The following is a 20,081-nucleotide window of genomic DNA, read 5'->3' as shown; positions in this document are numbered from 1 at the left end:
TTTCTGATGGCTTAGAAATATTCCATTGTATTTATGAACCACATCTTCTTTATCCATTCATCCACTGAAGGACATCTCAGCATCTTCCACAGTTTGGCTATTGTGGATATTGCTGCTATGGACATAGGGGTGCATATGCCCCTTTTCACTACATCTGCATCTTTGGGGTAAATATCTAGTAGTGCAATTTCTGGGTCATAGGGTAGCTTTATTTTTAACACCTTGTGGAAATAATGTTTTCCAGAGTGGCTGTACCAGCTTGCATTCCTACCAACAGTGTAAGAGGGTTCTCCTGTCTCCAAATCCTTGCCAGCACTTGTTGCTTCCTGTTTTGTTAATTTTTGCCATTCTAACTATGATAAGGTGGTATCTCATTGTAAGCTTTATCCTTAAGGTCAGGAACACAACAGGGATGCCCACTCTCACCATTATTGTTCAACATAGTACTAGTAGTCCTAGCCTGAGCAATCAGACAACAAAAAGAAATAAAAGGCATTCAAATTGGCAAAGAGGAAGTCAAAATCTCTCTCTTCACAGATGATGTGATACTTTATGTGGAAAACCAAAAAGACTCCACCCCCAGGTTTCTAGAACTCATACAGCAATTCAGCAACATGGCGGGATACAAAATCAATGCACAGAAATCAGTTGAATTTCTATACACTAAAAATGTAATTTAAGAAAGATGAATTAAGGAATCAGTTCCATTTCAATAGCACCAAAACCCATAAGATACCTAGAAATAAACCTAACCAAAGAGGTAAAGGATCTATACTCTAGGAACTACAGAACACTAATGAAGGAAATGGAGGAAGACACAAAGTGATTCCATGCTCACGAATTGGAAGAATAAACATTGTGAAAATGTCTATGCTACCCAGAGCAATCTATGCTTTCAGGGCAATTCTTACGAAAATACCATTGGCATTTTTCACAGAGCTGAAACAAATAATTGTAAAATTTGTATGGATCCAGAAAAGTTCCCCGAATCACCAGGGGAATATTGAAAAAGGAAACCAAAGCTGGGGTCATCACATTGCCTGACTTCAAGTTATATTACAAAGCTGTAAGCATCAAGACAATATTGTTCTAGCATGAAAACAGACCTATAGGCCAATGGAACAGAATAGAGAGCCCAGAAATGGACCCTCAATTCTATGGTCAACTAATCTTCAACAAACCAGGACAGAACATCCAATGGAAAAAAGACAGTCTCTTAAATAAGTGGTGCTGGGAAAACTGGACAACCACATGCAGAAGAATGAAACTTGACCATTCTCTTACACCATACACAAAGATAAACTCAAAATGAGTGAAAGACCTCAATGTGAGACAGGAATCCATCCAAATCCCAGATGAGAACATAGGCAGTAACCTCTTTGACATCGGCCACAGTGACAAGACAAGACATGTCCCCAAAGGCAAGGGAACCGGAAGCAAAAATGAACTTTTGGGACTTCATCAAGATAAAAAACTTCTTCACATCAAAGGAAACAGTAAAACAAAACTAAGAGACAATGCATGGAATGGGAGAAGAAATTTGCAAATGACATTTCAGATAAAGGACTGGTATCCAGGATCTATAAAGAACTTACCAAACTCCACACCCAAAAAACAAATAATCCAGTCAAAAAATGGACAGAAGATATGAACAGACCTTTCTCCATGAAAGACATACAAATGGCTAACAGACACATGAAAAAATGTTCAACATCAACAGCCATCAGGGAAATACAAATGAATTATTTATTTAATTAATAAGCTTTCACTGTTTAAAGTGGCCTTCTTACTGCATCAAAATATTTTTTGTTCAAAATATTGCAAGATGTATTGAGTTTTAACACCTGAATTGAGTGTAGTCTTAGAAATTTGTTTTAAAACTTGTATAGAGGTTTTTAAAATATTCATTGTTTTTATTACTGATTTTAACTAAAATTTTAGTCAGATATTTTGTCTAAATATTATAAAATTTTTATAGTACACTGAGTCTTCCTTTACCATCAACAGATGGCTGAAATAAGAGCTAGGATCTTAGTTCTATTCACCTACATTTTAAACGATAGTCATAAAGTCATATGGCATATAAAAGAGCTGCGGAAGACACTGTTACTGCCCAACTATCTACTGCCATTATCAGAAAGTAGGATGTCACTGAGCTGAACCTAGATATTATTGTTGAACATCTCCTTCTAGACAGTCTTCAGTTATCCTAGCATCCCTTGAGACTAAACCAATGAAGACTTAGAAAACAAGGTACCATTATTCAAAAATATCCACTCAGTTATTAACATTGTACATCACACTGGTTGTTTAAATCTCTTGCTTTTTAGGGTCATCAGAATTTCCTCTAGAAAAGGTTGAGCCAATGGTAGACTAACCTCTTTCTAGCTCATTCTGCTTTTCCAGGTGAATATACTTATGTAAATAGGTGTACTGTTAATTTAAGATTATTTTCCACTTATTTCATAGATTGATTATGGCATATATATGGAGATAGCATCATTATAGAAAAATCCATAGTCTTGCACAAATGTGTTCCAATATATGACAGTAACCTCCAGTTGGAATGATTCATAATCACTGGAGGAGAAATTCTTTGGAAAAACTCTGTGAGTTCTAACCTGTTTAGATGCATGAGCTGGAGAACTACAGGTCTTCTATCTTATCTGTATTTACTATATGCTCAGTAAGATAGTTGAATTGTATCCATCGTTATTCTCTTATTTCAGGTAAGGTCAAAAATGGGCTATTGTCCACAGTTTGATGCTTTGCTGGATTACATGACTGCCCGGGAAATTATGGTCATGTATGCCAGGTTGTGGGGGGTTCCTGAGACCCAGATTACACAATATGTGAATAAATTGTTGCAGTCACTGAATCTGGAACTCTATGCTGACAAGTTTATTTACACTTACAGGTGAGATATTACACTTGTGCTCTCATTGCAGCTAATATTGATGAGTCTCCTGTGTTTCTGCTCTTTGGAATGGGTGCCGACTGTTTAACCAGAGTTCCACTGACAGACAGAGGCAACTGTGAAGCAATCTCGTGCCCTGCCAGGGTTTAGATGACTGCAGTAAAGCAGACCTAGACAGTATCGTATCTTCCCTTTGCAGAGATGGAACTCAAAATCTTGGTGCTATTAGAATTGTAGCCATTGAATTACAAAAGAACATGTTTTTCTACCTGTATTGTTCTGTGTCTTTCAAGTAAGGAAAATGTAAGGTTCTTTGTATTAGCCTGGCCACTATGTAGTTTATGTATCTAGGAATCCAAGGAATCTCAAGAATAAGATTATAAATTGCACTGATAACCTGACTAAAATTGATGTTGTAAACAAAAGTGACCTTTCTACGTTTCAAATGAAAATGATTTGATTAATACAGGTGGTTTTGGGTCTGGTGCATTTTTAGTACCACTGCTTGTTCCCTGACTCAGCATTTTGGAAACAGGCGAATTGTTAATGTGTTAAATAGATGTTTGATGTATTAAATTACTGTAACTTAATTTAATCTCTGCTTCTGCTTTCTTGACCATGAAGTGGAGGAAACAAACGTAGACTGAGTAATGCCATTGCCCTAATGGGAAAGCCCTCAGTCATCTTTCTGGATGAGCCATCAACTGGCATGGACCCAATGGCCCGGCGTCTGCTCTGGAACACAGTAACAAGGGCACGTGAAAGTGGCAAAGTCATCATCATTACCTCTCACAGGTGTGGTTTATTGGGAGGCTTGATTAAGTGTTGCAAGTGTTTTCATGGCTATGGGAGGGCATTATCTGGGGATTGTAATATTGGACAGTAAATGTGCCTAAGTATGAACTCCTACTGAATCCTAGAGAAAGGAATGATTAAGAATTTTCACTGAGAGGAGAGGGCAGAAAGTTTATGATCTGTTCCATTTGAGAATTTGGTCTTCAACTGCTTTGTACTTGAAAGTGTCTCCACTTTCCATGATGATGATGGGCAAATGCAACTTCCCATTTTAAAGAGTTATAAAATCCTGGAAAGTTGAACTACAAAATATCTTCCAACGGAGATCTTTTCAGCCTTACATCGTTCTGGTGTCTTGTTTTGCTAGCATGGAAGAATGTGATGCCCTCTGTACCAGGCTGGCCATCATGGTGAAGGGAAAATTCAGGTGCCTGGGTAGCCCTCAGCACCTCAAGAACAAGTTTGGCAATGTTTACATTCTGAAGGTTAAGTTAAAGATGGATACAGATGAGAATGAATTAGAGGATTTTAAAACCTACATTGCAACAGTTTTCCCAGGTAAATTAGGTTGGTTTGGCTAACTTTGTTAGAGATGTGTTAAATCATATTAGTTGTTTTCACCGTCCTGGGGGCATCTCCAATAACTATTTCTTGTGAGATATTGATACTTATTGATCTTCCATATTGATATCCTTTTTATTTTTAAAAAACTATTTTTAGAGAGAGAGGATGCACAAACCAGGATGGAGAGGGATAGATGTAGAGAGAAAATCTTAAGCAGGCACCCATGCTGAGTGTGGAGCCCAATGTGGGGCTTTATCTCACAACCTGAGATCATAACCTGAGCCAAAATTATGAGTTGGATGCCTAACCAACTGAGCCACCCACGTACCATTGGAGATCCTTTTCAATGTTTGTTCTTATAAAGTTCTTGTGCCTGGTTGTGATAAGAAGTTTTCACAGGAAAAAACCCACAAACAAATACAGTTGACCCTTGAACAACATGGGTTTGAATGCATGGATCAATTTATACAAGGATTTTTTTTTAGGTAAGTATAGTACTGTAAATGTATTTTCCTTATAGTTTTCTTAATAGCATTTTCTTTTCTCTTACTGTATTGTAATAATCCAGCATATAATACATATGACATACACAACATATGTTAACTGACCATCAGTAAGGCTTCTGGTCAATAGTAGGCTATCAGTAGTTAAGTTTTGGGGGAGTCGAAAGATATACACTAATCCCTGTATTGCTCAAATGTCAATAGTATTCACCAACCTTTTGTATATTAACTAGTAGGGCAGTTGTAGATCAGGACTATCTGTATGATTTATATATCTTAAGTCATATGTTTGAGCATAATTCTCAATTACTTGCCCATATAGTCTGTATAAGTCTGCTAGGGATGCTATAATAAAATACCACAGACAAGGTGGCTTAAACAACAGAAATTTATTTTCTCACAGTTCCCTGGATAGAAGTCAAATATCAAGGTTTCAAAAAGTCTGGTTTTCCCTGAGACCCCTCTCTTTGGCTTGCTAATAGCTGCCTTCTTGCTGTGTCTTCCCACAGTCTTATCTCTGTGTGCACATCCCTGATGTCTTTTCTTCCTCTTGAAGGGACACCAGTTATAGTGGACTGAAGCCCTATCCTTAAAGCCACATTTAATTTTAATTACCTCCTTAAAGGCCTTTTGTCCAAACACAATCACATTTGGGATTAGGATATGAATTTGGAGGGATACAATTCAGTCCATAATATCATCCATCAAAACTTTAAAGGTTTTTGGGCTGCCTGGGTGGCTCAGTGGGTTAAGCCTCTGCCTTTGGCTCAGGTCATGATCTCAGGGTCCTGAAATCGAGCCACACATTGGGCTCCCTGTTCAGTGGGGAGTCTGCTTTCCCATCTCCCTCTGCCCCCCCCCACTTTGCACACTCTCTTGCACATGCTCTCTCTCTTTCAAATGAATACATAAAATTATAAAATAAATTAATAAAGTAAACATTTCAGAAATAACTAAGTACCAGGAACAAAAAGTATAGGAGGTGTAAGGGAAATGGAGACTGGAATGGAGAAAAAGAGGAAAACATCACACAAAAAGATAAACAAGCTTTTGAGAGAAAGTAAGAAAGAAAGGAATGTTAATACAACACAACCGTAAAAGTAGTCTACAATGAAAAACGTCACAGAATAGAATAACTACTAAATACTATCAAGAAAATTTCCTAAAATAAAAGAAGACCACTGAAAAGGCATCAGACACCCACCCAAAAAACTGACCTCAAATTTTTAATGCCAATGAATATTCTAATGTAATTATTGCACTTTAATAATAAAGTAAGGGGGGGACCTTTGGATTTGCAGACAAAAAGACAAGTAATATATAAAGGAAATAAAATCAGATTGAGCACAGACTTTACAACAAAAAAATTTTATGCTAGGAGAGCATGTAAGATATTAAGATACTCTGTGAAAGAAAAATGCAAGCAAAGTTTTTTCCTCCAACCAAAATGACTTTGAAGATTAAAAGTCACAGTCATGAACACATAAGAACCAGAGGATATTGTTCCCGTCAGCCCTTTCTGAGGAAAATACAAACTAAAAAGTTACAGATCAACTAAGAAATGATTAGAGAAGCTTTTGCATAAGAACTAATAGACATTGAAAAAATGTAACTATAGAACTAGGGCTAAATGAAGGGTATTCATGTGATAAAATATCACATAATTGATGTATATTTTAGAAATGTATGCATAATACAATTATCAAAAATGGGAAGAAGGCAAAGAATATATGGGAAGTTAAATATTATTGAATATATACTAGGTATTATCTGTGAATGATAAAATATTGCTTGAAATTGCATGTTTTTGAAGGAACTAAGAGATTACTAGCACAGAGAATGTTGTTCATAAGTGGAAACAAAAGACAGTATTTCTTTTTTTTTTTTTACATTTTTAAAAAGATTTTATTTATTTATTTACTTGACAGAGAGAGACACAGTGAGAGAGGGAACACAAGCAGGGGGAGTAGGAGAGGGAGAAGCAGATTCCCCACTGAGCAAGGAGCATGATGTGGGACTTGATCCCAGGACCCTAGGATCATAACCCAAGCTGAAGGCAGACACCCAACAACTGAGCCACCCAGGTGCCCCCAAAAGACAGTATTTCAAAAATATGGGATTATAGACACTAGTATAAAGATATTAATATGAAGTTATTCATTAGAACAAAAATATAAACCTTGTATATTGCAAATATAACTTACTGAGAGTATGTTCATTTATGTATGTACATAGATCTGTGCATTTCCATTTCCATGTAAAATAGAACAGTGTAGGGGAACTGCTACAGAACATATTGGTACTATCAGTCAATCAATAAATAAAAAGGCCTGGGGCACCTGGGTGGCTCAGTTGATTAAGCGACTGCCTTCAGCTCAGGTCATGATCCTGGAGTCCGGGAATCAAGTCCCACATCAGGCTCCTAGTTCCATGGGGAGTCTGCTTCTCCCTCTGACCTTCTCCCCTCTCATGCTCTCTCTCACTCTCTCTCTCTCAAATAAATAAAGTCTTTAAAAAAAAAAAAAGTCTTAACTCCAAAAAAAATGAAAAAAAAAAAACCCTTTTTCAATTTGCCTAACAAGCAAATTCCAACTCTCTGCTGTATATAAAAAAAATACTACTAAAGCAAACTGAATAAGAGAGATTAAAAGAAAAGAATGGTCTTCATGATTTTATACAATATATTAAAATTTTAGAAAAATCTTACTATCTGGTGTCCATCAATGCTTGCCTTTTATAAGCAAATACTTTCATCCTGTTTCTTCCTGCAGGTACCTATCTCTCCCCACATACTTTGTTAGTTGTTTGTCCAGTGTTTGCCTAATCACAGAACTGATAAGTTAAAAAAAGACATTACTTTGCAGTTTGTCCAAACTTTCCTTGTTTGAAGTGTGGGAGTGACACCCTTTCCCACTTTTCACATCTCTGAGGTGAAACCAAAGTTGGTACAACCAATTATAAAAAGAGCAATGCCCCCAAATTCCAGCTTTAGGTATATCTTAGATACTTGCATCTACCCCTCCTGTGAGAAAAGTAAAATTTAAAATTTAAATCAGTGATATTCACAATATTCAGACTCTAGAAGCCCCCCCAATATGTCTATCAGCATGGAAAATGAATGAATGAAAATAAATTATGAAGTATCATATACCAAATTACTGTACAGAAAGGAAAAATGAGTGCATCATAACTATATGAAAACAGCATGAATGAAACTTACAAATATTGAGTGATGTCATCAAGATGACAATTCTTGACCTCAGTCCCAGTTACAAGAAGAACAACTGGGAATTATCCATAGTTGAGACACCACTGTGAAAATCCCAAAACCTGGGAATGAGGCTAAAGCTGCCTCCTGGACAGCAGAGACTGAGAAGGACCACATTCGAAGGGTAAGAGGAGCAGCTACATACTGACCTCATCACCCTTTTCCCCAGGCCAGCACATTGAGAATGCCCTCCCAGGCCTATCATTTCTCTAGTGGGAAAAAGAGAGCCAAAGGTAAACATCAGGTTCTCCAGTTTTCCTGGACACTTTCTGGGAGGCTTACTTGGGTCTCACCGTACAGAGATCACTGAGGAGATTTACCACTGAGCATCGCATTGGAACAGAGAAGGTGGGTGGTACTTAAAGCAACCAGCACTCAGATCATGGCAGACCACACCGTTAATTGTACTGGCATTGGAGCAAAGTTCCCAGTCAGTGGCTCTGCTCATCTGCAGAGCTGAGCTGGTGCTGTGTCTGGCCTGGGAGCTGGAGGGTACTTCTGCCTGATTTGGGTCCCCAGTCAACAAGCTGTGCCAGGTGTGGAGCCCATTCTACAGCCTTGCTGCCCAGAGAAGCAAATGCAAATTACCGACCAACTGCTGAGTATAGCCTCCAGTCCTGCCCAATGGTGAAGTTTGGCCAGAGAACCCAGGAAGCCAATGAGGCCACCCTGCAACTGTATTTTCATCATTATCTTGTCAGAGATTCCAGCTGATAGACCTGCCCAGTTGTGGAGCTGAGCCATTGGCCCTATCTGACCAGTGACCTCGGTGGGCAGCCTGCTTTATATGGGTCCCCAGCCAACAAGCTGTGCCAGCTATGAAGCTTTTTCTATAGCCCTACCTGGAGAGAGAAACAAATTTGCAGCCACACTCAGCTGCTGAGTATAGCCTATGACCGACCTGATCAGGAAGCTTGGACTGGGAATCAAACCAACAGTCCTGTCCTACTGTTAAGTATAATCTCTGGCCCCACATAACCAGGGAGCATGCACAGTGATCTTGGACAGCCTTGGAATCAGGCCTGTGGTACTGCTCACCAGCGGATCCTAGATTGTGACCTTGCCCAATTGCTGAACAAAGCCTATGGAGCCCAGCCATGACCCCACATAGTCATGGAACATACCTGGTGGCCCTGTCTGAAGACAGAACCCAGACAGTGACTCTGCCCAACTGTGGAACACAGTCTCTAGCTCCATGTAACCATCAGATATAGCTGGAGGCCCCCCCAAAAGTAGCCCAGCCTGTGACCTTACCCAACAATGAAACACAGCGAGCAGCTTACTAGATTGTAAGGGCCAGCCAGCCATCCTGCCCCCCATTTGAGACACAGTCATAGTCCCTGCATAATTTTAGAGTGCAACCTAGGCCTTATCTGACTCTTAGGCCTTTCTTGTGGCTCCACTGGAACACAGAGACCAGACGGTAACACCATCCCATTGGGGAGCACAGTCCAAGGTCTCCCCCAAACAAAAGCAATGGTGCTTAGCCCCTAGCCCTACTCCAATTTGAATTCCAAACACCTACTGGCACCACCCTGGTAAGGAACACAGCCTGTACTTCATCTGCGCAGAAGTGGTTACAGAACCCAGGTAATGCTCAAATGCAAGCTCAGCTGGTAGGATAATCAAACCATAGAACACAGATAGCCACCCCTCTTTTCCCCCCCGCCTCAGTGCACAAGCATTGGACCCACCCAAACCAAGACCCTGATAACAAGCATTGCCTGCCCATGGAAGTTACCACATAAATAGTCCAGTACCTCAAGCTGATGGGGGAAGGTCTGTCCCTGCTGAAGTGAACCTATAAAGTCTAGGAGGCTACTTACTGGAATGTGCAGGACCACGGAGAATCAGGTAACATAATACCACCAAAAGAAACTAATAGATCTCCAATAACTGACCCTAAAGAGAGATCTATGAACTATCTGACAAAGAATTTAGAATAAATTTTTTTAAAGAGGTTTAGCAAATTACAAGAACACCCAGACAACTAAATAAAATTATTTATACAATGCATGAACAAAATGTGCTTGTGGTGGGTGTGCAGACAGTGAGTGCATGGAATGGGTGACCTCCTAAGATAAATGTTCCTCCTATGTCAAGCATTTACTCCCTGGATGAGTCCCTTGAGCTGCAACAAGAATCCAACCAGTTTCCAGCCCAGAAACCTTAAAATCGTCCAGCTTTCCAGAGACTCCTTTGCTTTTCAACTAGTCTTATCCAGGGAGGCATGTGTTTATTAACTGTCCAGCCAGGCACTCTGAAGTCCCACAATCTTCAAGCACAGTGTGAAAGCAGTGAGCACAAAGGGCTCGGCGAGTACCTATGTGTGTTTGTTCTTTGCTCCCAGAGCCATTGGACAGGAGGGCACTTTTGACCCATGTTCTGACACCAGAACTGTTAAAAGATAAACTGGTGCATATTACAATTTTCAAGAATTTATTAGAGCATATATCAATTTTAATTGGGTAGCACCATGCTAAAGGTGATGAGGAGGACTCCACAACCACGAGCTAAGGGAGAAGGTTTACATAGAAAAGACGTGTGGGTAAGGAAGGGAATATTTGGTTGGCTATAGCTTAAGCTGTTGCCTAATTTACAAAAATTTAGTTGGCTATTTGTAGCTGTCTGTTCTTGAGTTTTGTTTTCTGAGGTTCAAGTGCATTTTACTCTGGTTTAGGTTTTGATTTGCTTACAGGCTACCAAGATACTGGACCCACCTCAGCCTCATGACTTCTTTGATTACTTCGACATATATTTTAAAACAATTATAACCCCAATTAATTGAACTGGTAATAATTTGAAAATATGCAATGATAAGTATGAAATGGATAGCCCCCCCTTCCCTCTCTCATTCCACCAGTGGATTCTTATTCACCTGAAAAAGAAATAAGACACACAACCTGACATCTGGGGATTTATATGTGTGATTTCCTCTTTCACAGGGTGTGTGAAGAGTAGTAAGTCTTGCCCCGCTTTACTCCCCAGCAAACACACTCTACATGCATACAAACACAGCCAGAATGAAAATCCTGGCAGTTCATAGTCTCAAAACTTGATTTATCATAACAAGAGCATTTTAGAAGACTCAAGTTTTTTACTTTGTGCCTATGAGCTAATAATTTTTTTATGACTGAAGCCTGATAAAAGAAGTAACCATGTCCTGTATAGTAAAGAGGTGAGCTTTTTGATAACGACCCTCTGTTATCTGCCACATTTATTCATCCCTTTATTGTTTATAATTAAGATGATATTGCAATATTTTAAAACTTTAAAATGAAATCTGTAAGATTATTCATCTATCTTTCTTTCTTAGGTAGTGAATTAAAACAGGAGAATCAAGGGATTCTTAACTACTACATTCCCAGAGAAGACAATGGCTGGGGAAAGGTGATTGTAGCAACCATGCTCTTCTAATGTTACTTGTTAAGAAAGCACTAATGATGGGAAGTGTTTGGGACTGTCACACAGAATGGGAGCCTGATTTTGTAGAAGGAGCAGAGATTATAAGTTACTTTCCAATGGTTCCTAGAGTTTAATTGCTTCAAATTTCCATCTCCAAATCACAGTTTTTGTCCCCCTCAAGAAAATGGGAACAGAGAACTGCTTCCTCGCAGATTCTCAATGATCTTGTCATTTTCTCATCTCCCCTGTCTGTGCCTTTTGTTATCAAACAATAACTTGGTAGGAGTTGGAGGAAGTGGTGGAGAGGCTCACCTGGGTTGGTCGCTGGAGGGGATGCCTGCAGTGGTAACTGTACTTTTTTACTGCTGTCATTGCTAAAGGTGTTTGGTATTCTGGAGGAAGTCAAAGAGAAATTCAGTTTAGAAGACTATTCCATCAGTCAGATAACGCTGGAACAAGTCTTCCTGAACTTTGCTAGCCCAGAGAACAAAGGAGGTGACTGAAACAAAAAGGTGCAATGAAATTCACTTCTAACTAATGATACTATGTCTTCCTTAGTACTCTACTATCCTTGGATACATAGAGGGGCATTTCTGTATGTATATCTTATTTATTTATGTAATAAAGAGTCCCCCAAAGGAGACCATATGTTAATTCTTTGAGATTTACAGGGATGGCATGTACAAATCTAAAGACACTTGATAAAATTCCTGTTTTCAATGCTAGGAACATGTCAGAGCAGCATTTATCAGGGTGGGGAAAAGGACTTATTTCTGAGTATTTTGAATGTTTGAACAGAAACATTCAGAAATGATCAGGCTGTCAGATGGGATAGCCTGAAGAGCAAAAGCTTTATGTTTTAGCAGCTGAATTATATGTAAGAGGATCGTAAGGCCTGGGAAACAAATTATCTTTCCCATGGATATCGATGAGCGTGCACACACACACACACACACCAATTTTAAAACAAAAATTGTGAAAATCAATATCAGCATTTATGTGGATAAGTTATTTCCAAAATTTGAAACAAGATTCTACATTTGTCTATAAGAGATCTTTGCACCAATAATATTTAGACTCCAAGAAAGGAAGAAAAAACGTTCTTTAAAAATAGTATGTTTACTTCTCTACTCTTGCCCATTTCTCTGATTAAGAATGAATGGAGAAATAAGGTATGGAGGGAAACAGAGTTCTTGTGATTCTTGTTTGGGCACATGGAGTCCCCCATAAAAACACATGAGAAATCTAATCACTGCTCTAGATTCATGTGCAGATAAACAGACAAGGAGAATGATCCTCCTGAAATTTCAAGATGGAAAGAGTCACTGAAGCTGTTCTATTTTGGGGTGGTTTGGGGGTGATGGTTTTTATATCCTCAATTGGATATTGTAATGAAGTGATATCCAGTTTTTAGCTGGTGTATAACTTTCTGTGGGTTCCAACCAATATTACTCATAGATCTCTGCCACGTGATTTCAGTGACTGCAAAATTTATTTCCCAGGCGGCCATCTCTAAAAAAGGAGAGGAAAGTCATTTTATTAATTTAAATTAATTTTATTAATTTTATTAATTTGCAGCTCATCATCAGTTGGTTTTATTAATGATCCTTTAAAAAATTCCTTTAGTCAGGTAGTCTTTTTCACTGTCCCTGTTTCTCACCCAATTTCTTATCTTCCAGCAAGAAACAACAAAAAAAAATGTGTACATTTCTCTAAGCACTTTACATACATTGCATCATTTAATCCTACTACAAACCTCTGGGTTAGGTAGTGCTGCTATTATTCCTCATAGTACATGGAGGCTCAGGGGGTAAAGGGATTTACCCAGGGTGACCCAGCAAGCAAGCAGATATATCTGTCAATATCCCCATTAGGAGCCAGGGAACAACACAGCAATTTGAACAGGGAAAGTTAAAAGAATTTATTAACTATAACAGGGAGTTAACCATAAGAAAGTACAGAGAAGGCTCAAGAATACACTACAGCAGAGAGAAAATACGCAAGGAAGAAACAAACTTTGGAAGAAGACTCCTCCCCAAAGCTGAGATTCATATCTTTTTGGAGAAGGTCAAGTTGGGAAATTCCTTGGCCTTGGGTCAAGGCATTTACACACCTGCGGAGCAAGCAGGAAGTGCCCCTATGGGGTACAGGCTGCCTAGGCCGGCCAACAGGGAACTGGCAGGACCTAGCAAGCAGGGAACTTTTCTGTGGTTGTTGACGGGCTGGTAGTAGGAAGGGGCACCTGCGAGAGCCACTGAGTATCCACTGTTAATGAGGGTGGGCCTGTAGGGTGAATGCTGCGAAATGTCCTCCACACCTGCTGCTGACAGCAGCAAGGTGATAGCAAGAAGAATCAGAAAAAACACCTGACCCTGGAACAGCAGCCCTTGGTCCTGCAGGGTCCCTCCAGCACCCGCTCCCAACAAAGCTTAACCTGATCCTTCAAGAGCCCAGCTCCATTTAGCGCTGAGGCCGGAACTCGATACCTGGTCTAGTAGGGAAGAGATCTGCCCAGAGTTCAGAACCTGGGCTTCCAACCATCAAGCTACGGTGGAGATGCCTGTTGGCGGGGAGGATGCGCCAAGAGAAGCGGCCATCAATGCCTTGGAGCAGCATGAGAAAGGTGGGGGGCTGAGGCCCACTGAGTGGCTGGTGGGTCAGGGCAGGGCGCACAGTGCAGTGGGGAGCGGGGGGTCTCCACGCGCGGAGCGTGCACGGGCAAAGGCGGCGCATGCCACCCGGGCGAGGCGAGGGCCCCTCAGATGGGGTCGCTCCGCGTCTGAATTTGAGGGGCCCCGGGAGCAGGGTTGCGGGCCCGGGTGCCAGCACCTCCCGCAAGTTTTCTGTTGATGCCCACAACCTTGGAGGGCGGCGGCCACTGATCTCCTCCCACTTTATCCTCCCATCTCCTCCTGCCACCGGCTACTGGGTGACCATGACACATGAGGGAGAAGGGAGTCAGCGACAGAGGGAAGGATGGTTGGGTCCTCCAGTGGGGTGCAGAGGCGAAGCGCCTGGGAGCAAGCGAAAGGGCCTGAGGTAGCGCCCTCATGGGCCTGGGGCCTGGGGCAGGGTGCGAAGTAAGAGTTTAGTGAGGCCTCACGCTCTGAGGGGTCCCGGGGAGGGTCCGGGTGCGCTTGTGGGAGAGGGAGACTGGCTGGAAAGGCGGTGAAGCCCGAGTGCGCAAGGGCTGCAGGGAGTCAGGGGTGGGCTGGGGACTGGGCAAGTGCGCGCATGCGCGAGGAAGGCGGCCGGAAGCGCTGAAGCAGCCCGTGGCAGGGCGGTTGGGCCAGGCGTTGCGAGGGGCTAGGCGTCGGTGACCCAAGTCCCTCTGAAGTGGAGGTGGAGGTGTGGCCTTGGCGGTTTCGAGCCCTGACGGGTGAGTTGGGACCTGCCTACCCGCTCTGTCTTCTCCCCAGATTCCCCCGGGGGAGGCGGAAGGTGCTCCTGGGACTGCCCCTGGAGGCCGACCGGCCGACCCCACTCTGAGCGCAGGGCCCGAAAGTGTGAACAGCACGCAACACCCCAAACCCCCAAATACACTGGAACCCTCCACAACCCTCTGGACTCCCCTCCAAAATGATCCCCAAATCCCCCTGTGTGTAGTATACATAATATTTATACATAATATTACCTTATAACTCATGTCGAATGTCAGGGGCCGCCACACCCAGTGCCGACCCTCCACCCCGTTTTGCTTTTCCCTCCCTGGACCTCACTCCCATCCTTTCCCTCTCCAGGTCCCCCTGCATTGGAGAGTGCACCCAGGGCTCCCCAGGCGGGGAGAAAGTGTCCTCCCCCTCAAAAACACCAAAACAAGCACAGGAAGTGAAAGCCACTTCTCTGGACCCCGAAACACACAGAGAAGCTAACCAGAGCAAATTACACAAAATTTGCATTTTGGCTGTGCCAAGTATTTGAAAGCCAGGGCTCTGGAGGCACATGTTGTGGGTCTAGCTAGGCCTGGGGAATCCCAGTTTATTTGCTGTGTGACTGTCCAGTCAGCTGGAGCTGCTGTAACAGAGTACTGCAGGCTGGGTGACTTGAACACAACCAGTGTACTACTGACAGTTCTGGAAACTGGGAAGTCTGTGATCAACGCTCCACGCAGATTCAGTGTGTGGTGAGAGCCTGCTTTCTGGTTCAGACAGGCATCTTCTCACTGTGTCCTTCACAGGGCGGAGGGAGCAAGGGAGCTCTCGGGCGTGTGTCATAAGGACACTAATGCCATTCATCAGGGCTCCATCCTCATGACCTAATCACACGCCACGTGTCTCTGATGGTGATACCATCACACTGGGGTTAGGATTTCAACATACCAATTTGGGGAGAAGAGGAAGACACAGACACTCAGATTATAGCAATGACCTAATAATGTAAATTAGGTATCATCGTCTAAAAGAAACTGGATACCACTTGTACCCATCTCTGAGGGTAATTTGAATATTTCAACTGATAGAACCTAGTAAATGTTCCATAAGTAGAGGAAGTGTATGGAAGTTAAATGCTGCAGGAAGCTCAGGTGTCTCCATTCTCCTCTGCCAAAGCAGAGATTACATGAACTAAGTTAAACAGCCAAGGAAGACTTTATGCAAGGCTCTAGGAACTGGGAGGAGAAGTCAGAACTCAGTCTGAGCTCAGTTCTGCTGAAACAAAGGATGAGAAGGTGTCTGAGGGCTGAATGAGACAGTGGGAATGTGCTGGAGGACTGTAAAGGGGAGGCTGACCAGTAAAACACACTGAGTAACTTCCTGAAGTTTGTTCTGTGGTTCTCTGTGCTTAGGCCATGTGTGTTTTCCATTGGTGCCTGTTAGAAGCTAGCTCCTACACTCCTACAGAGACTGGAATGGGGTGCTATCTTCCTTCAGGATTGCATTTCAAAGGATGACTTCCAGGTCCTTCAGAGAGAGAATTTGAGGTGGTAAAACAGGAAAGAGGCTTATAAAAAAGAGTTACATATGTTTGAAACAAAGAAAGTCCGTATAATGTTTTCTAAAGCAGAAAGGCAGAGAAAAGGGTGGTCAGGACCTACAGCCAGGGTGAGTCATATGTATGGTATTAGTCCAGCTCAGAGGAACATTCAAGCCGTCTTGGTCACCTCATTTTATGCAAAGTAGGCAGAATATTTAAAAGGAAAGGTACATCTCTTTTACCAGAATTAAGAAAGCTGCTGTGTTTCATTCAGAACAGCTCAGTGCTTTACAGAAAAGGAAAAGTGTGTGAGTATAAATCTCATTCTAAGAATTTAGGACTGTAGGCATTGTAATGGTTTAATTTTCTTTGACTCCTTTTATTATTATTATTATTATTATTTTAGAGTCCACACATCAATAGATTGCCTTAAATTTTTCAGACAGTCTAAGTTCATGTGCCTTCAACTTCCTCCTCCTTTCCCTCCCACCCGAATTTTGCATCCAAGTTTGAGATGGACAGGAGTGGGAACGCATTTAGTACTTAGGGTATTAAAAGTTCAGAAATAGTAGAAGTAAAACCAATCACTGAAGTAGTAATTACTGAAAGTTTTGTGCATACACCAAAAAGACAGTTCATGAACTGGGAGCACTCAAAGCAAAACATGGAATGATTGGATATATTGTCATAAAGCAGCTAATAGCATGAGAAGTCAGTGACTGTGTATTCCTCATAGTGATTTGTTATGATATTAGAATATTTTAAATGATAGAGACTGGCTAGTGGTTATAGCAATTTTGGGAAAACAGTTTTAAGTTTTGCTCATGATTTCCAAAGGCATAAGCCAGAAGTGACTGAGGTTGAGTTAGCCTAGCTAAATTAAGTTTTGTATATTTAAACTGTTTTTGTCTGTTCAGGGAATTTTCAAGGCTGGTCTCTGATTGTTTTATTTTTCATTTTAACAAGGGACGGGATATTGAGGGTAAGGTGGTTTCCTTGCTAGGCTCTTTTGGAGTCAGACCTCTCCAGCCCTAAGAGTCTCCCATGTCTATCTGGAGAATAGTGAAGGAGATAGGATGACAGGACCCTAAGAAACTGCTTTTCCTCTTTGTGCATAACTTCATATCTGTTGTTTTTATCCTAGAAAGGATAAAGGGAGAGAACCGGCCTCAGCCTCTTTAGTCCTTGAGACCAAAAAAAAAGAAAAAGAAAAAGAAAGAAAAAGGAAAAAAAAAATTGGGGGATGAAACACTAAGTATTGAACCAAAAACATATAGTTGATATTTCAAGTTATTAATCACTATAAGAGCATGAGAAAAAAAGTTCCTGGACCGTTAGGTATTTTATTATCTTTGGTGCAATTGTAAATTGTTGAGAGTTGTTTGATTACTGATTCACTTTCATTGCTGGCAATTGGTTCAAATTGGTTCTATCTTTTTCTTGAATCAGCTTGGGAGGTTATACATTTCTAGGTATTTATCCCTTTCTTTTAGGTTGTCCAGATTGTTGGCATATAATTTTTCTTAATATCTTCTTATAATTCTTTTTATTTTTGTAGTGTCAGTTGTTATTTCTCTCTTATAATTTTATTTATTTGGGGCCATTTTCTTATCTTATTGATAATTCTGGCTAGATGTTTATCAATTTTGTTCACAAATTAAACTAGATGGATACTTAGATACCTAGAAATAAACCTAACCAAATGGGTGAAAGACCTGTATTCTGAAAACTACAAAATACTAATGAAAGAATTGAAGAGAACATAAAGACATTGCACTCTCATGGATTGGAAGAACAAATATTGTTATAATGTCCATACTACCAAAAGCAATCTATAGATTTAATATAATCCCTTTCAGATGCCAACAGGATTTTTTACAGAAGTAGACCAAAAAGCCAAACAGCCAAAGAAATTTTGAAAAAGAAAAGCAAAGTTGGAGATACTACAGTTCCAGACTTCCAGTTATATTGCAAAGCTATCATAAAACAGTATGTTACTGGCACAAAAATAGACACATGATCAATGGAACAAAATAGAAAACCCAGAAAGAAGCCCACCACAGTATGGTGAATTAATCTTTGAAACAGGAGAGTAGACTATTCAATGGGAAAAAGACAGTCTCTTCAACAAATGGTGTTGGAAAAACTAGTCAACAACATGTAAAAGAATGAGACTGGAACATGGTTTTTCACCATACACAAAAATAAATTCAAAATCAATTAAAGATCTAAACATGAGACCTGAAACCATAAATTTCCTAGAAGAGAACACAGACAGTAAGAGCTCTGCCAGGAACATTTTTTGTAGATGTGTCTCCTCAGGCAAGTAAAATAAAAACAAAAATAAACTATTAGGAGAATAGGTGCTATTTCTTCTTTGAAAGTTTGGTAGAATTCCCCAGGGAATCCATCAGGTCCTGGGCCCTTGTTTTTTGGGAGGTTTTTGATCGCTGCTTCAATCTTGTTACTAGATATTGGTATATTCAGGTTGTCGGTTTCTTCCTGGTTCAAATTTGGGAGTTTATAGTTTTCCAGGAATGCATCCATTTCATCTAGGTTGCTTAGCTTATTGGCATATAACTGTTGATAATAACTTCTGATGATTGTTTCTACTTCCTTGGTGTTCGTTGTGATCTCTCCCTTTTTATTCATAATTTTATTAATTTGGGCTTTCTCTCTTTTCTTTTGGATTAGTGTGGCCAGTGGTTTATCAATCTTATTGATTCCTCCAAAAACCAGCTTCTAGTTTCATTGATACGTTTACTGTATCTCTGGTTTCTACCTCATTGATCTCAGCTCTAATCTTGATTATTTCCCTTCTTATGTGTGGAGTTGGTTTGATTTGTTGTTGATTCTCCAGTTCTTTAAGGTGTAGAGACAGCTGGTGTGTTCCGGATTTTTCAATTTTTTTGAGGGAGGCTTGGATGGCTATGTATTTCCCCCTTAGGACCACCTTTGCTGTATCCCATAGTTTTTGGACCAAAATGTCTTCATTCTCAATGACTTCCATGAATTGTTTCAGTTCTTCTTTGATCTCCTGGTTGATCCAAGCATTCTTAAGCAAGATGTTCAGCAGAAGGAAAATTTCCAGACTCTTTCTATGAAGCCAGCATTACCCTGATCCCCAAACCAGGCAAAGACCCTACCAAAAAGGAGAATTTCAGACCAATATCACTGATGAATATGGATGCTAAGATTCTCAACAAGATCCTAGCAAATAGGATCCAACAATACATGAAAAAGATTATGCACCATGACCAGGTGGGATTCATCCCTGGGTTATAAGGATGGTTCAACATTCGCAAATCAATCAATGTGATAGAACATATCAATAAGAGAAGAGAGAAGAATCACATGGTCCTCTCAAGTGATGCAGAAAAAGCATTTGACAAAATCCAGCATCCATTCCTGATTAAATAAAACTCTTTAAAGTGTAGGGATAGAGGAAACATTCCTGAACTTCATCAAATCTATCTATGAAAGACCCACAGCAAATATCATCCTCAGTGGGAAAAAGCTCACAGCCTTCCCGTTGAGATCAGGTACATGATAAGGATGCCCACTCTCACCACTCTTGTTCAACATAGTATTAGAAGTCCTAGCAACAGCAATCAGACAACAAAGAGAGATAAAAGGTATCCAAATTGGCAATGAAGAAGTCAAACTCTCTCTCTTTGCAGATGACATGATTCTTTATATGGAAAACCCAAAAGACTCC

At 40.7% G+C, this 20,081-nt stretch overlaps 2 protein-coding genes across 6 annotated transcripts in view; both read left to right on the top strand.

The window, feature by feature from the left end:
• Window positions 1-12,073, top strand: part of LOC116581395 (ATP-binding cassette sub-family A member 3-like) — a 150,842-nt gene extending 138,769 nt beyond the window's left edge. For 3 of the 4 annotated variants that reach the window (XM_032328564.1, XM_032328563.1, XM_032328561.1), the window contains 5 exons: window positions 2,730-2,917; window positions 3,542-3,712; window positions 4,080-4,270; window positions 11,364-11,437; window positions 11,833-12,073. In XM_032328564.1, coding sequence (XP_032184455.1) covers window positions 2,730-2,917; window positions 3,542-3,712; window positions 4,080-4,270; window positions 11,364-11,437; window positions 11,833-11,955 — 747 coding nt within the window. In that variant the 3' untranslated portion in view covers window positions 11,956-12,073. Of the gene's footprint in view, window positions 1-2,729; window positions 2,918-3,541; window positions 3,713-4,079; window positions 4,271-4,432; window positions 4,527-11,363; window positions 11,438-11,832 lie in introns of those variants that run through there. The other variant, XM_032328562.1, reaches the window with a different exon arrangement.
• Window positions 12,074-14,745: 2,672 nt separating this feature from the next.
• LOC116581390 (ATP-binding cassette sub-family A member 3-like) overlaps window positions 14,746-20,081 on the top strand; it is a 124,420-nt gene continuing 119,084 nt past the window's right edge. For both annotated transcript variants that reach the window (XM_032328554.1, XM_032328555.1), the window contains exon 1: window positions 14,746-14,831. The gene's annotated coding sequence lies outside the window, so the exon portion shown is untranslated. The remainder of the gene's footprint in view (window positions 14,832-20,081) is intronic.

Source organism: Mustela erminea, chromosome 20, assembly GCF_009829155.1.
Source record: "Mustela erminea isolate mMusErm1 chromosome 20, mMusErm1.Pri, whole genome shotgun sequence".
Lineage (NCBI taxonomy): Eukaryota > Metazoa > Chordata > Mammalia > Carnivora > Mustelidae > Mustela > Mustela erminea.
The sequence above is the reverse complement of the archived record's forward strand: the minus strand, read 5'-3'. Positions and strand labels throughout refer to the sequence as shown.